At 53.8% G+C, this 15,810-nt stretch overlaps 5 protein-coding genes across 5 annotated transcripts; 2 read left to right on the top strand and 3 right to left on the bottom strand.

Moving 5' to 3' along the window:
• Positions 1-572: 572 nt before the first annotated feature.
• DAL1 (Allantoinase) lies at positions 573-3,826 on the bottom strand. The gene is made up of 2 exons (XM_062948211.1): positions 2,274-3,826; positions 573-2,201 (listed from the first exon to the last, which is right to left on the bottom strand). The coding sequence occupies exons 1-2, from the start codon at positions 2,793-2,795 to the stop codon at positions 918-920; spliced, it is 1,806 nt and encodes a 601-aa protein (XP_062799627.1). The 5' UTR covers positions 2,796-3,826; the 3' UTR covers positions 573-917.
• QC764_509650 (uncharacterized protein) lies at positions 3,681-9,386 on the top strand. The gene is made up of 3 exons (XM_062948212.1): positions 3,681-4,762; positions 5,750-5,841; positions 6,215-9,386. The coding sequence occupies exons 1-3, from the start codon at positions 4,578-4,580 to the stop codon at positions 8,983-8,985; spliced, it is 3,048 nt and encodes a 1,015-aa protein (XP_062799628.1). The 5' UTR covers positions 3,681-4,577; the 3' UTR covers positions 8,986-9,386.
• Positions 9,387-9,610: 224 nt separating this feature from the next.
• QC764_509660 (uncharacterized protein) lies at positions 9,611-10,768 on the bottom strand (the record flags this gene model as incomplete). Its single annotated transcript, XM_062948213.1, has 2 exons — positions 9,611-10,556; positions 10,627-10,768. 2 exons carry the CDS (start codon positions 10,766-10,768, stop codon positions 9,652-9,654), a joined length of 1,047 nt encoding a protein of 348 aa, XP_062799629.1. The 3' UTR covers positions 9,611-9,651.
• Positions 10,769-11,923: 1,155 nt separating this feature from the next.
• On the bottom strand, positions 11,924-13,666 carry COQ1 (coq1 putative hexaprenyl diphosphate synthase; the record flags this gene model as incomplete). Its single annotated transcript, XM_062948214.1, has 2 exons — positions 12,146-13,666; positions 11,924-12,085 (listed from the first exon to the last, which is right to left on the bottom strand). The coding sequence occupies exons 1-2, from the start codon at positions 13,346-13,348 to the stop codon at positions 11,924-11,926; spliced, it is 1,365 nt and encodes a 454-aa protein (XP_062799630.1). The 5' UTR covers positions 13,349-13,666.
• Positions 13,365-14,656, top strand: QC764_509680 (uncharacterized protein; the record flags this gene model as incomplete). The annotated part of the gene is made up of 2 exons (XM_062948215.1): positions 13,365-14,059; positions 14,111-14,656. The coding sequence occupies exons 1-2, from the start codon at positions 13,796-13,798 to the stop codon at positions 14,654-14,656; spliced, it is 810 nt and encodes a 269-aa protein (XP_062799631.1). The 5' UTR covers positions 13,365-13,795.
• Positions 14,657-15,810: the final 1,154 nt, after the last annotated feature.

The following is a 15,810-nucleotide window of genomic DNA, read 5'->3' on the forward strand; positions in this document are numbered from 1 at the left end:
CATGGCAGATACCAAGACGGAAGACGGCAACAGCGGCAACAAAACCCTCCTTTTGCACACATTGTCAATCCCTTCTCGCCAAAAAAGTCAGCTGTTTCAAACCCTTCAAAATCATCTGTCATGAGTATTCTCTCCTTTCTCAACGGAGTTTCCCGTCAACCCCGTCTGCGCTCTGCAGAAACTGTTCTCGCTTGCCTGTTCCCAATTCCCGGTCGTGCAGCTTGTTAGCGTCGTCATGGAGGCTGAAGGCGGAGTTTGTAAGATTGCAGAAGGGAGTTTCTATTTCTGGCATGTCAGTCAGCCAGCCCCCCTGAATACTATCGCAGCCTTGTTTTCTTTTGGGACTTCCAGAAGGTTTCTTGATCAGGCTTATGAAAAGAATGAGACACATCCTGGCTGAAGACAGAAAGGATATAGTATCACAGGTGTCCCGATTTGCATTCATCTTCACAAAACAATTAGTATAAACTAGCCATCTTTTCAGCCCCTATCGGCCACGGCGTCTACATCTGTATTTATAACCATCCATTGACTGATTTTCTCACCATCCCTATTCCATCCACAGCATACAAGTCCAAGAATAGTGTCAACTTCAATCATGAATTCAATTTGCGTCTGTCTCACTAGGTATCTCGTGCTCGTGCTCCCAAATCCCGTGCTTTCGCTCGTCATCCCATGCAAAAATGTTGCCAGTTACATTTGGAGAAAAAAAAAAAAAAACCCATCCATTCCAATCAAAAAGAGTCCCGGTGTTCCCATCCATGACATGACCACCACATATTCTCCCATCGCGGGGTATCCCGCCAAAAAGAAACAAAACACATTCATACAATGCAACCCAAGATGCAGATGCCAACATGCAGAAAACAAGGTATGCCCATCATCACCCATCATTCCATTCAACCTCGCCCCAACCCTTAAGCAGTCCTCCTCTCAACAATCGCCTCCCCCCTCGGCTTCCCCCCGACAAACCCCCCTCCCACGGCGCCAAGCTGGAAAACCTTCTCCCCCCTAACCCAACTCTCCCTCACCCGTCCAACAAACTGCCTCCCCTCCCACGGCGACACCTTATTCTTCCACCTCATCTCCCCGCTCCTCAACACCCAGCTCTCCTCGCTATCAAACACGCAGAAATCCGCGTCGTGCCCGACCTTGATCGCGCCCTTGCGGTGATACAGCCCCACCTGCTGCGCCGTGGCCTGCGAGCACATCCTGACCATGTCCACCAGATCCGGCGCCGGTAACCCGTGAGCGGCTCTGTCAGTGGCGATGGTGTGCAGGATGGGAAGACCAAGGCCGACAGAGGAAATCCCGCCCCAGGCAGCGAAGAAGTCGCCTTGGTTGGTGTTTGTGATGGGGAGGAGACGTTGTTGGGGGGCGGGGTTGGGGTGGTGGGTTGTGTCGGCGCAGCATGTGGTAGCAGTGGTGGTGGAAAGGGGGTTGGTGGGCTGCTCCTCGATGGGGGAGGGGGTTTCCGACGCAAGAGTCATCACCACGCCTGAATCCGTCGGCTTCAGCTCTGGCCGGGAGGAGGCGTGGGAGCAAGACTTGTCGTGGGTTTGATCAGAGGGCAAAGTCATATCAACACCCGAGTCGGAGTGATGCATATTCGGCCTCAGCGAATCATCATCCACCGTCTGAAGATGCGGAGGCAGCAGCTTCAGCTCTGGCGTGCAAGGGCTGTGGTCAGAAACAATAGTCTTGATGCACCCCTCCCCTTGCGCCTCAACAATCTCCTCCCACAGTCGGTCTTGGTTGGTCTGCGACCGGATGGGAGGGCAGCACTTGTGACGGGTGTCGCCGTCTTCAATGTCATCTGCCGCGAGGCCGAGGTAGTGGAAGCATGTCTCGGCCGTGATGTTGACGCCTTCCTTGCGAGCATTGCGGAGGATGGGGATCGCCTCTACGGCGGAGAGGTGGACGATGTGGAGGTGCAGCTTGGGTGCCAGCTCGGCCAGGGAGACGATCTCCTCGATGGCATACGTCTCAAAGGCTGGGGGGCGAGACTCCAAGAAGGTGCTGTAGCTGAAGAGATCGCCTTTGGGGGCGAGAGGTGGGTCAGAGATTTGGACGTAATCGCCCACAGACTCGGTGATGGGGGGGAGCATCTCGGCATGGAACATCAAGGTGGTGGGGGAGTCTTTGAGTGTGGTCATGGCCAAGGCGATGTCTTTGGAGGACACGGCTGGGAACTCATCCACCTGTGATTGGGTTAGCTGACTGACTGGATGGCTGGACATAGATCTGATAGGGAATAGGATGGGGTGACTAACACCAGAGTCGATAAGGAAACCCTTGAAGCCACGCACACCAGCCTCGACCAGCGGGAGCAGCTCGCCTGCGTTGCCGGGGATGACACCTCCGTAGAAGCCCACGTCGACCCAGCATTGGCCCTGGCTAGCACGAAGCTTCTCTTGGAACCCTGCTAGGGTGGTGGTGGGCGGGATGGCGTTGAGCGGCATGTCGATAACGGTTGTGACACCGCCAGAGGCGGCTGCCTTAGTGCCCGTGTTGAAGCCCTCCCACTCGGTACGGCCCGGCTCGTTGAGGTGGACATGGGCGTCTACCAGACCGGGGAGTAGGAACTTGGGGCTGAGGTCATTGTATGTGGTGTTGGGGGGGAAAGAGCTCCCGGGCAAAACTTCACGGACTACGGAGAGAATCTTGCCGGTCACCGGTGATACAGTGACGGTGGCTGGTGTGAGAAGGAGGGTGTCATCTGGGAGTGTGATGATGGTGTTTGTCGAGGCCAGCACCACAAGGGGCTGCTCGTTCTGTTGGAGCGTGGTAGCCATATTGAAGAGAGAGGTGTGTCGATTTTTCCCCCAAAGCCACAGCTCGAAGGGGTGAGGGAAGTGAAGTCAGAAAGAGACAGGGGATCAGGATAGGATGATGCTAGGCTATCGGGACCCGGCGATATGGTTTGGTAGTTTGCAGGATAAGGCGTGTGGGCTTCCTATAAGGGAGGGGAGAGAGTCTTATCTCTGGGCTGCGGGATGGGTGTGCGGCGGTGCGGGACAGTTTTGATAAGTAGCCGTGAGACGAGAGAGAATAAAGGTTGCACGGCGCAATGTGATCCGTAGGCGAGAATGGGGGGTGTGGTGTGGTGGTAAGCAAGATACAGGGTCTTGGCCGGTGGGAGCAGTCAAAAGATGAGATGTGAAAGTGAAGATAAGATATCGAGTCACCAACGAGGACAGACACAAACATATATATATATATATATAAAGAGAGGGAAGGAAAGGGAAATATCCGGCACGGTTTCTTTCCGGCCTTGTTTCTTTGCTTCCTTTTGGCAGGCAGTCAAGGCAATGGCCTCAGCAAAATCCACTCCATCCACCTTGAACACACCGTCAGATACCGAGAATTCTCCCAGGCATTGGAACGGCTGCCATGATCCAGACCGCCCCTCTCTCCCTCCCGGGAGGGAGACAGATTCCCATACACCCATACCACTTGTTGCGGTCTCGGAATCGCATTGTCGCATGCAGCAGCACAGGAACGAGGTCATTATCAGAGGATGGCCCACCGAGCTGATAAGGCGCTTGGTGGATCTCTTTTTAGATGCCAGGACCCTGGCGCCACGACCTTATCTCTGGCAGCTGACTGGCCGTGCTGATTAGATCGGATGCGGCCGGGCTGTATTGGGTTCACGCCCTGCCGATCAGTGGCTGAAAATGACGGCACGCCCGTCTTTCAGAGCATGGGCCACCCTTCTGGCCCCCGCACATTCTGGACCCCACCGGGGTGCGGCAGGCAGACCTGCTTCCTTTTTTGGCGGGGATCCGAAGCTATCGTGAGAGAGTTCACGCTTGTGAGTTTTGATCGAGTAACGATCGAGTAAGCTTCTAGAAGGATGCGGATCTGATTCGCTGGACCGGTCTTTAAGCACTTTTCTCTCCCTTCTTTGTCTGTCCGGCATCGTCCGTATGGTCTTCGTATCTGGCTCTGGATGATATCCCTCACCAATGAACGAACCCGGAAGTTGCTCACCTCACCTCGGCCTCGCTCTCCGGCCATACCATCCCCGCAACGCCCCCCAACCTTTCTTTGTTCGAGCCCCGAGGTGAAGTCATCTCGGTTTGCTGTCTCCAGGTCTGGCCTGTCTGCTTGTTGTTCTCTCGCCAGTTCTTTCGCCCACCAGAGAATTGTTGAATATCAGGCGGTGTAGCTGCTGACCAGACCCAGCCAAATATGGTCACGATGGCGATACCGATAGTGTTTCCAGAACCACTCGGCACGCCACGTATCCATCATCGATGTGTCATATTAAGTCCGATTCAAGCCAGAAAGCTCTGCAAGCTCTGGTGTTGTCTCTTTTCATGCTTTAAGCTTTTCGACCTCGCTGACTCGGCAATGGTTCCGCGGACCGAGCACATCATCACCGGCAGCGGCCTGCTGGGTTGTTTCTTTTGAGGCTAGCCCAGCGGCTGTCACCGGTCCTCCCAAGAAACACCAAGCATCGCAGCTCGCCTACGACGTTTACATTTGTCATAATTGAACGGTTTGGCCTCTGGGGTGCAGCGGGTTGACCGGGACGTGGAGCGGTTCTGGAGCAGGTCAGCGTGGTGGTGGTGATGGACTGCCGGACAGGGCATTGTGTGTGGCTTGTGGATGCTACCGTACCTTATGTTCCGGAGGACCCTGAGTGGCAAAGCTTTTCTCCGAGAAAACTCCCGGTGAGTCCGGCCGAGATTGTCGGTGCCTTTCCGGAGCCGAGGTGCTTGGGCATTGCTTGTCTTGATTCTTGTCTGAGTGATGTGTAAGTTGGCGATGGCTTCATTCAGTCATATAATTCTTCGGCGTACTTGGGTGAGAATTAGAAAATGTGTTGGTAGAAAGCTCAGCATGGTTGGAATATCAATGACGCTAAAGCCCCAGAAGATAGCAAATAGCTTTTTTCCAAGGCCATCTTTCATCAAGGCCTATTGTCCATGTCAGAAGTTCTACCACCTTCTTACAGGACCTATACATCATCCTGAAAGGATTCCTGGCTACTATCTTGAGGTTTGCCCAAGATCTTATTGTTCTAGTCTGACAGAAGGTCAGAAGGCATGTCCAAGTTGTTTCCCAGGTACCCACATTTTTATTTCTGAGCCAAGGACATCTGTCGCTCAATGGGAGACATTGAAGGCTTAGAGAATCATTCATTGACGACTGTAAAGGTACTTCCAATCAGAGATGGACATCCTTCTTGATTTCCTGTTTTCGGTGATAATTCACCAAATAAGGGGCTTCTTGAAGGCTCTCTTTGATGAAGAAGCTAAGGGTCATTTTACTTTCATCTTATAACGTCCAGACATTCTACTTCCTGGCTAATCTCATTGTGCCCAGGTAGCTGGCCAGCTCAGACTTCACTCTCTAGAGCAGACACAATAGCAATTCGCACAGCTTGCTCCCACCTCGCAACGATGGAGTTATCTCTGCTTCCGCCTGTTCTGATGCTACTGGGGAGCACACACAATAGCACATTTCCACAGATTGCTTCTGCCTCACGTTAACAAAGCCCTATCTGTTTCCGCCTGTTAGAAGTCCAAGAGCCTTGTGACTTCATCCCATCTATTCACTTGTTCACTTGCTCCTGGGCGGGTACCTGGAAGTGGACGGAAAAGCCACCGTCCCATCTGTCCCCGGCGTCAAACCCTATTTATTGCCCATTGCTTGGTTTTTTGCTCTGTCATCTCTTCCTCTCGCACAACAAACGGCCAACGGCTGAATACCTCCAACTGCAGGTATTTCCCAGTCACAGCCTCAAGTTTCCGCTACTGATCTGCCAAACCGCTTGGTGCCAACCTACCAATTCAAGAAACTACAAATTTGGAACAGCACCGCACAACAAAGGTACGTGCAAATATTCACCACTCTCCAGAGTTCCGACTCCAACAACTGTACGACCCGTTCGACTCTCTGACACCTTCCTCCCTAGATCCAGGCGGCCCTCCCTGCCCCTCTCACATATGCCCTCCTTTTCCCAACCATTACCCATGGCGCAGTCATCCAACTGATTCTAGTGGCTAATAGCTTTTAGGCAGACGATCATTGGAACTGCTCACCCACATTCAAGGGACTGGAGCCAACTAGCAACAACCGAGATCGACTTATTCACTGACTCAGTCGTAATCAGCCATCCAGTAGAAGTCAAGACCTGTAAGTGAATTGTCGACATTACCGTGTTTAATTGCATTTGGAGTGGCTTGCTAACATTGTTCGACAGCTCCAATCATGGCTTCTGCCAACGTCAGGAATGGGTTTCCCAAGGATGTGCAGGCCTACGGAAACTGGCCTGGCCAGTATCTTCTTCTCAGCTATGGCGACAGGGTCCGCATCATCGCCCACGCAATGACTTATGACCAGCTCATCAGCATGATCCGTCACGGATTTGGCATTGGCCGATACGACAATCTGACCCTACTTTTCAAGCATATGATGCCCCAGGGCAATACCATCGAGGCCGAGCTGGATGAGTCCGCCTACTATCTCATCAAGAACCAGTCCGAGATTCGCTGCGTCGATACGCTTCAGTACCTCAACACGAAGCGCCAGGCTCCCCAGGTACCTCTTGCGGTTTACACTCAGGCGAACGTTTATCCCAGGTACAGTTCTGGGTACGACAGATTGTTCGCACCTTTTTCGACTGCGCCCTCAAATCCATATGTGGTGCCTATGTTCGCCCCTTCAATGCAGCACCAGCATGTTCCCCAGATCACTGGAGTGATGGCCACCGGTGAAAAGAGCAATGCTTCCGGTGGTGTTGCTGGCCAGCCTACGAGCACCGGAGCTGCCACAGCTGCCCAAGTTTCCCGGCAGGCCCCTGTCAACGAGCTCGAGAGAGATCCCAGGACTGGTCTTCCAAAGGGCTGGCTTATGTTGTCTGACGACGAGCTGCCCAGAGACCCAACTGTGAAGCTGGGTAACAACCTTTTCGGTAAGAAGGCCATCAACACTACCGCGACAGAGGGACCCAACCAGACCAAGAATTCCATCATCCATCCCAATCTGTGGAGGCCCGTCATCACGTCCGAGAAGCAAACCGAGGCGCCCCAAGACAAAGGGAAGGGGATCATGAAGAAGGAATCAGCTGGGGAATCTTCCAAAGAAAAGAAAGCCACAGGGTGGCGCGAAGTCACTGCTGCTTACACTGCCATGAAGTCTGCTTTGACGTCACGCTCTACACCCGTGGATCGCCGTCTCGTTTACGATTATCTGGTCGCAAGCACCTATATGAATGGCGGCAAGGAGCCGCTCTGCGAGCCCGAGAGAAAGTTTGTCCTGAGCGTATTCGGCCGTTGCTATGCAGCGAAACCAATCAAGTACCTCGCGGATCTCCGCCACGACAGTGAGATCTTGGAGATCCTGCTCAGTCACACCCCTGGTTGCAACATGAGGTGCGCGGCAGATGTCAGGGACAAGTGCACCTGCGGCGGACCTCAGGGGCCCAAAGAGTGCTGTGAAGAGAGGCTCAAACCCTCCACGATCGGAAACATTTTGGAATGTGCAAAGAGTCGCCTCAGGGATGCTCTGGACCGCACTGGCATCGTCTCGCAGCGCGACATCAAGGGCGAGACGTTTTACTTTCACCATGAGAAATGTGTCCAGAGCATGTGCATCTGTGCCATCTTCGCAACTCTGGCGCAGCATGAACCTATTTGTCTGATGAGACGTCGCCTCGATGTCGAGATGGTCTGTGACTGTGACCGCAACACCAAGTGCAGTCAAGTTCCGAAATCTCAAGACACAAAGTTGATCCAGACCACACTTGGGTGGGTTGGTGATCTTGGGGAGGTTGATGGTGAGACCTGTGCCCAGGAAATTTTCCGTCGGAAACATATTGACAGCCTCGTGCGCAACTTTCACGAGCTCACTTGTAGTCCGCTCAAGGATGAGAATTGCGGTGACTGCTCGGTGTTCCGGATCCTGCTGGGGCATCACTGGGATTGTCCCATGAGGCTAAAAGTGGACCTCGGCGATGAGTGCCAATGCGACCGGCTTCGGCGGGAGGACGATGAATATCTGGAAGGCGATGATGAGGTGGGCAGTATCAGGTGGGTTACCGATGGTCTGCACGACGCAGCGAAACTGTACCGCGGCAACAACCTCACCAGGGAGGAATGGAAGGAGGCCATAACGGACTTTCACAATGAGTGGTGCCACGGATGGTGCTGCTGCATGCGTCTGAGGGATATTACCGAGCATGATCCTGACTGCGGGGGAGTTCAGGATACATTCGAGGATTGGAAACTTTGCAGCTGCAAGAAGAGTCTTAACCCTCGCGGCACTTCTGACGTTGCAGAAGAGGCCATCCATGTCGAGGCTTCTACCAAAGTCAAGGAGTCTGGTGTTGATGACGAGAGCGACAATGGCAAGGAGTGGACACCCACCACCAGTGTGGTTGACGAAGATGATGACGATCTGCCCGATCTCATCCCTCACCTTGGTTCTGATACCGGAGGCTGGAAGTTTCCAGGTTGGCGTGAACCCCTGTTGGAGGAACGTACGCGCAGTTTTGAGGCGCCAGAGCACCTCAGCAAGCAGATGACATCGAATCAAAATTGGCTTCGCAATATGACAGACAAGAAGCCGACGGAGGGGAGGGATATCAATCTCGAGGAGCTGACCGCTACGAACAGGCAAGGACTGAGCATGGACGAGATGACGGAATTGATTGCTAAACAAGTCGACAGATTGAATCAAGCCAGTTACAGGTACTGGGAATCTAAGAAGGCGAAGCTCGAGGATGATTCGGTGAAGGAGAGTTTGCAGACCTCTGAGGGGGAGCACGGGAGCAACGACAATGAGTCGAACGCAACCGCGTCTTCCCGGGTTTCCCTCAAAATGCCTGAGGCGAACTCGGGTGCTTCCAGCTCCAGGGCTAGCCACAGGGCCACTGTGGAGGACTTCCCTGAGATGCCCTCGGAAATCGCTACCGGGGGTGGCTTTGATTTGGCGAAGAAGACTCACTCAGCCTTTGGCCAGCCAGACCTGTGAGGAAGAGCAAAGGGTTGGCGACATCAAGTCGAACGTGAGCACGTCTTCCTGGCTGTCCGTCCGGATGCCTAAGAAGAGCTCTCGTGCTTCTAGCTCCGAGGCTAGCTACAAGGTCACTGTGGAGGACGGTGTCGCTACCGGGGGTGACTTTGGCTTTGGGTCGTTGCTGGCCTTCTTTCCAGGAGTAGTCGATCTGCCTGGCACCCTCTGCCGAATCCAATCGATCATGACAGGGATCTTGCAATTTCTTTTCTTTTCTGGGCTGGGTTCGTCGGGCGATAGGTGCATTGGTTGGGCGTTGGTTGGCTTTTTGATACCCGAGACTGGTAGTCTCCATGGACTTTGGGACGGGGTATTATGCAGGTACTGGATCCTGAGAGCCAAGGATTCATTATGGGAGAATAAGAAAAGGTGGGAGGGGGGAATGGAAAAAGGAAACAATCACTAAAAAAAGGAGGTATGTTTGGTAGTGTAGTCTAGGTTCATCTGCTTGTTTGGCAACCATAAACGCTGGGTTTCTGTATATCCTCATGCTTTGTTTTGCTACGTGAGGGATCTGTTTTGTTTTGGCCCAAAGAGCGCACGTGAATGTGAAAATAACTTGTTTTGGTTTCCTGATATTTACAACGCTAGGAGACTACCGACATGCCCCATTATTGAAGATGCTCAAAGCCTAGCACCGCCCTCCTCCCCCTTGACCTCCACCATCAACTTGCCGGTATTCTTGCCCGTAAACAACCAGTCAAAGGCCTCCTCGGCACTCCTCACACCACCCTTGACAACCGTCTCCTTCCTCCTGAGCTTCCCCTCAGCCAACCACTGCGCCAGCTGCTTCCTCGCAGCATCATACTCGGTGATGTAATCAAAAACAATAAACCCCTGCATCCTGATCCTCTGGGTAATCACATTGAAGAAGCTCGCCCCCGGCCCCTTCTTCTCGGCCGAGTTGTATTGCGAAATCCCGCCGCACATGACAAACCTGCTAAACTGCGCAGCCCTCGCCATGACCATGTCAAGGATCTCCCCCCCGACATTATCAAAGTACACATCCACAAATTTCGGTGTCGCCTCCTTGAATTTCTGCTTATAATCCGGGGACTTGTAGTCAATCGCCTCATCCAACCCCAGCTCTTCCTTGAGCCAACGGCACTTTTGCTCCCCCCCGGCAATGCCAATCACCCTCGCGCCGGCGATCTTTGCAATTTGCGCGGCTACTGAACCGGTCGCGCCAGCGGCGGCGGAGACGACGACCGTGTCGCCTGGCTTCGGGAGGCCGATTTTCGTCATGCCGAAGTAGGCTGTTAAACCGGTGGACCCAAGCACGCCGAGGAGGTCGGTGAGTTTGCCGCCCTGGGGGAGGTCGTACGCTTTTTCGACTTGGGAGTCGGGCATGATGGCGTATTCTTGGATTCCCGAGGCGGAGGTGACGATTGTTCCCGGGGAGAACTTGGGGGATTTGGAGGCGAGGACGCGGGAGACGGTGAGGGCGCGCATGACTTCGTTTAGTTGGACCGGGGGGATGTAGGAGCGGCGGTCGTCTAGCCAGCCGCGCATGGCTGGGTCGAAGGAGACTGAGGGTGGGGGGGGGGGGTTAGTATGCGCAAACTTGGATGCTATGAGTGAAGGGGAGGGGGGGCTTACTGTAGAGAGTCTCGAGGAGGACTTGGCCATCTTTGAGGTCGGCCTCGGTGGGAGCGGGGGAGGATTTGAGGGAGAAGGTTTTGCCTTTCTCGATTGGGCCGGAGGGGCGTTGGGAGAGGACGAGGGAGGTGTTGGTTGTCATGATGGTTGTTGTTGTGGTGATTGATGGGTGAGGAAGTGTATAAATGGAGCCTGTATGGGAGGTTGAGATACACACACAAATGAATGAAGAATATGAGATCGAGAGATTACAATGAAGTGAGGAGTGAGGTCAAGGGAGGATTTATATACCTATACCTCCTCATCAACATGCAGGGTCCAACATCCTACTTCTAAGCGATGTCATGAATCCTCCCCTCCCCTCCTTTCTCGCCCCCCTCTCTCCAGCACAAAGTGGAGCGTCGATGGTTATCCGCTCCGTTCCCACGCCTGCATCGAGGGAACCATGGAATTCTCTGCATTCGAATCATTTCTCTCTATTGCAGCAATTCTGCATGTCGACTGCCAAACATTCTCCGCAGTTTACCTTACCAATCCTGCCCCCCGCCGCAACGAGCCCCTCCATCGTCATAGAAACCGGGGGGCTGCCGGCTTGGCTTTCCCAACTACCGAGGCTTGTTTTCTTTGAGGGTGACAATCGACAATGCCTAGGTTGGTTGGTGATGTAAGCTTCCGAATGATCCTAAATTGCCAAATTATGTAAGTGACCGCCGCGGCGGTACCGTTCGGAACACCGTTCATGCAGCTGGCGGCTCTTCTTGTTCGGAGAGTTGTGGGTTATGAGAGTAGTTGAGTGGATGCGAATCCCGAATCCCGTGTTACACCACTGCCTTATAAACCACCAACAGCGTCAATTACAACCTGACCAATTATGCCGTTGGCCATCAAATCGGTCCGTACCATATTTGGGAGAAGCCTTCCGAGAGTTTAAAGCATATAGGTAGATTATGGGTGAGCTGAATGCCGTCATGACCATCCATCATCCATGAGCCTCCGAATCATCCACAACGCCACCCCCTAAACCTTTTGTTTACGTTGCTTCTCATGTTGTACAAAATACTTCTTCTCTATTCCCAAAAAAGAAAAAAAAAAGACCCATTCTTTGAACCCATCCGCTTTCCCAAATGCAGAAAAAAATGAAAAAGATGTGTTTCCGCCTATGTACACTTAAATGTGCTTTTCCCGTTGCGCGTGGTTGATGTTAGTAGTACAATAGAAATGCCCAGCCCGAGTTCCACCCCCGGAGCCAAGCTTTTTAGACTTGGAGATCTAGATCTTGAAGCTGTGTTCTACACATCTATTTCTTCCGCTTCAGAGTCTTGACAGCCATCTCGATGAGGCCATCCTTGGCCTCGCTGTCTGGGAACGGCGCGATGGCATCAATGGCCTTCTGTGCGTAGTCCTCGGCCAACGCCCGTGTCTGCTCGATACCATCACTCTGCGCAACCAGGTCGCGTGCCTAGAAAATGGTCAGCCGGTCGATTCCTCTCACGGAAGACGATGAGGAAATAAAACCCACCCTCACAACATCACCCTCCTTCTCAAACTTCCTCCCAACCAGCGCGCCGAGCTCTGGCATCGTCTTCCACGCAAACAGCAGAGGCGCCGTCGCAAGTCCCAGCTCCAAATCCGCCCCCGCCGGCTTGCCGAGTTCTTGCTCGCTCCTGGTGTAGTCGAGCATATCATCCACCAGCTGGAACGCCAAACCCAGGTTCTTCCCATAGGCATACGCCGCATCCACCGTCGCCGCATCACTTCCACCAAGCAGCGCCGCCGCGCGACAGCTCTTGCTGATCAGCGACGCAGTCTTGAGATACGTCTTCTGGAGGTAATACGTCAGAGTCTCCTCAGACCATTGCGGGTTGCGCTCGTCGCGCGCAGTGTTCTTCAGCTGCATGAACTCGCCCTCCACCAAGTTGGCAATGACCGTAGCCAACAGCTCGATAACCTCGGCATGACGCAACCTCGCAAGAGCCACAGACGCTCTCCCGAGAAGGAAATCGCCTGCCAGGACAGCCATCTTGTTGCCAAACTCGAGGTTGGCAGATGGTGAGCCTCTTCGGGATTCAGAGTGATCAATCACATCGTCGTGAAGCAGCGAAGCAGTGTGAATCAGCTCGGTGATCTCGGCGAGTCTCCTTTGCGAAGGGAGAATGTCGGGGTGGTCGTTCGTCTCGGCTTCGGGGGCAACGGCTGTCGCGGAAGGGTTGAAGTCGGAGAGGACGGAAAGCGGGGAGATGGAGCTGTCGATGCCCATCGAGGCCTGGAGGGTGGCCTGCTGCCTCTGGGGGGCTTTGGGGCAGAGGGAGGTGGCGCGCGACATGAGCAGGACTATTAGTGGCCGGACATGCTTGCCTTCGGCTTGTGTGTAGTACTTTGCTGCTCTGTCCAGGGAGGGGTGGCCGGACCCGAGGAGTTTCCTGATGTTGCCTGTGAGAAACTTCATCTCCTTGGCGACGATCCGTAGGGGGTCAACGGAGGGCATGTCCCCTCTGGTGGCGCGGGTGATCGCATTGTTGACGATGTTGCCGGCGACAGAGACGGCGGCAGCCCAGGCGGAGGAGTCTCGTCTTCCGGTGTGGAAAGGAGCTCTGGACTGAGCTATCCTACTATCGAGGGGAGCTGTGAATCTGAGGCAGGTGGAACATGTTGTCGTCGTCGCCCTCGAAAATGTTGACATGCGAAGCCGGCTGACCCCGCGCACCATTGTAGGCCCCTGCATTTCTCTCTGGAGGTGGGATGTTTCCCACACACACTCGTTCCCGGTCGAATCCTCCTCTGTGATATCCAATTGACCTCTGTAGGTTTACTGTGTGGTCATCTGCCGTATCCGGGAGGAATTCGACGCCGAGGTATCCTCCGAAAGCCGTGATCTCCGGCCTTGTCGTACGAAAGATCTCTACGCACACAAGTTGCTTTAGGCCGGTGATGTGGGTCCCGAAAACTTCCTTTCCGATAATTTTTTGGCATCAGGTTCTGAAAAAGGTGGCGTTCTCGGCTTGTGGTTGTGGCTGGTGGCCTCTGAGGACCCACCGGGTGCCTGCATCCTTGCAAGCTTTGTGAGGCTTGGCGATCCGTCATTCTGGGCCGCATCAGCTTGAGCTCCAACAAGCTCTCGGCGGCGTCGCAAACAAAACATTGTCTTCTTACATATCATCAACACCCAACCATGGTGCTCCTCACAATGACGCCCTCCATCGTGGAGGCTCTGCAAATCTGGGACAATCTAGGCTACCCATCAAAAGACAAGCTCCAGGCAGGCAAAGACGACCCCGCGCTCGACGATGCCGCTGTCGGCAAGCCCATTCTACACTCACAGATCATCGAGCTCTGGTTAATACTCAGGGATGCCGGGCATGAGGAACATACTTTGGAAAACATGCTGAAAGGCGCCTGGGTCTACGTCCCACCACCGCCACCAAAGCCAGAACCAGTATGTACCCCGTCTTGTATCAGACGCCGGTTGGTGCTGACGAAGTAATAGTCAAACGAATACAAAGCCTTGATGGCCCGTCTCCGGCGCGAAGAAGAACAACGAGCATACGAGCGAATGACCAACCCACTTCCCCCAACCGAGACCTTTGCTCAACGATTTCCTGCTGCGAATATGGCGAGGAGCTTTGCTGCTGTCAATCGAGTAACGGTCGATAAAGACCTCGACGATGACGACGTTACATATAACGACGTGCACAGACAGCTGATTCTGATACTGAACTTTATGGTCAGTATCCTGGGTGTGGCAGGCACTCTGTGGGTGTTGGCCAGATGGTGGAGCACACCAGCGCGACTGTTTCTGACTCTGGGGGGAAGTCTGTTGGTGGGGATTGCTGAAATTGCTGTATACTCGGGATACATATGGCATTTGGGTGAGGCGAAGAAGCAGGATAAGAAGTTTAAGGAGGTGAAGCAGATTGTACAGACGTGGGCTGTTGGAGGGGATGAAAAGGAGGAGGCCACTCTTATTGGGGACAAGAGCTCGTCAGATGAGAATACGGATCTCCGGAGGCGCAAGAAGGATGCTCAAATATGAATGGTTTGTAGCCCCTTATGTTTACCAAACCCCTTTCGAATTATGAGCTTTTGACCTTGAATTCCATGTTGGGCGCAATGGCAATTGTGACTTTTGAATGGGGGAAACATTTACAGTGGGTAGGGGTGCTAATTGAGTGGGGCTGCCCGCGTCATAGCGCGCTGCGGGGCCCAACGCGCTGAGCAGACGCGTTCTGCGCAACGCGATCTTCGATCTTGACCCATGTCGCTACCGAGTACAACTTTTCTGCAAGTTGGGATCTTGGTGCATCTTCTTGGCAGCATTTTTATCTGATTATATCGCCGCATCTCTATCGTCCGAATAAAGCTCGCGCGCCGTTACAGCTCGTTTTAGACTCAGTGGGCGCAACAATGTCACTTGATCCATCACCAGAAGCCGTCTTCGATTCTTCGATATCGACCGCGACGACTGGCCTACCACGCCAGCGCAAGAGACCTCTGCGAACCTACGGTCGTCAGTCCACCTCTGCGAGAGACAACGACCAGAAAGAACGCCCTTTCAAGAGGCAAAAGGTCGCGCCGCCGGTGGTGGACCGAGAGAATCAAGAAAACAGGGTGCCGAAGTCGACGGAAGAACCACCAGTACCATCACTGCCGGAACCCTCAAAACAGGCGCCGACGATACCGGAAAAGAAGGGCGGGTCGATATTATCGTACTTCAAACCGCTCTCCCTCCCTGCCCAGTCTACCTCCGACGCACCAACCATAACTCCAGCCACCCCGACGACCCTCTCCGACGCACCAGACCTCGACAAAGACTCCACAGCAACAACACCCCCCTCCTCCCCACCACCAGGCGCGCTGTTCAAAAGGTCAAGGGAGAGGAGGAGATTGCAAAGCAAAGTCACGATATGCACCCTCCCAGGTGTCGCCTTTAGTCGAGAGCCGTCCCCGGAACCCATCATCGCGTCAGACGGGGAGGAGATCTACGACCAGATTGTTGTCAGGGGCGACTGGGGGGATGAGAACGACACAGCCAGTGAGGTATCGGAGGATACAAGGTCGATTACTACGGAGACGAGGGAGAGGAAGCGGACGCTGTTGAAGCAGAAGCAGATGGTGCAGACTGTTTTGAATCTGTCCATCAACAAGGACCCGGGGATTCATATATGTAAGGACTGTGGGGTGTTGTAT

The sequence above is a fragment of the Podospora pseudoanserina genome, chromosome 5 (genome assembly GCF_035222485.1).
Source record: "Podospora pseudoanserina strain CBS 124.78 chromosome 5, whole genome shotgun sequence".
NCBI classification, from domain to species: domain Eukaryota; kingdom Fungi; phylum Ascomycota; class Sordariomycetes; order Sordariales; family Podosporaceae; genus Podospora; species Podospora pseudoanserina.

What these genes read in the sequence shown, in the direction of transcription:
- DAL1 (XM_062948211.1), bottom strand. Translation starts at nt 2,795, where the DNA reads ATGGCTACCACGCTCCAACAGAACGAGCAGCCCCTTGTGGTGCTGGCC. An exon ending in GTTTCCTTATCGACTCTGGT is followed by an intron (nt 2,202 to 2,273) that starts GTTAGTCACCCC and finishes ACCCAATCACAG; the next exon opens with GTGGATGAGTTCCCAGCCGT.
- QC764_509650 (XM_062948212.1), top strand. Translation starts at nt 4,578, where the DNA reads ATGGACTGCCGGACAGGGCATTGTGTGTGGCTTGTGGATGCTACCGTA. An exon ending in GATTCTTGTCTGAGTGATGT is followed by an intron (nt 4,763 to 5,749) that starts GTAAGTTGGCGA and finishes TCCCAGTCACAG; the next exon opens with CCTCAAGTTTCCGCTACTGA. An exon ending in AACAGCACCGCACAACAAAG is followed by an intron (nt 5,842 to 6,214) that starts GTACGTGCAAAT and finishes ATTGTTCGACAG; the next exon opens with CTCCAATCATGGCTTCTGCC.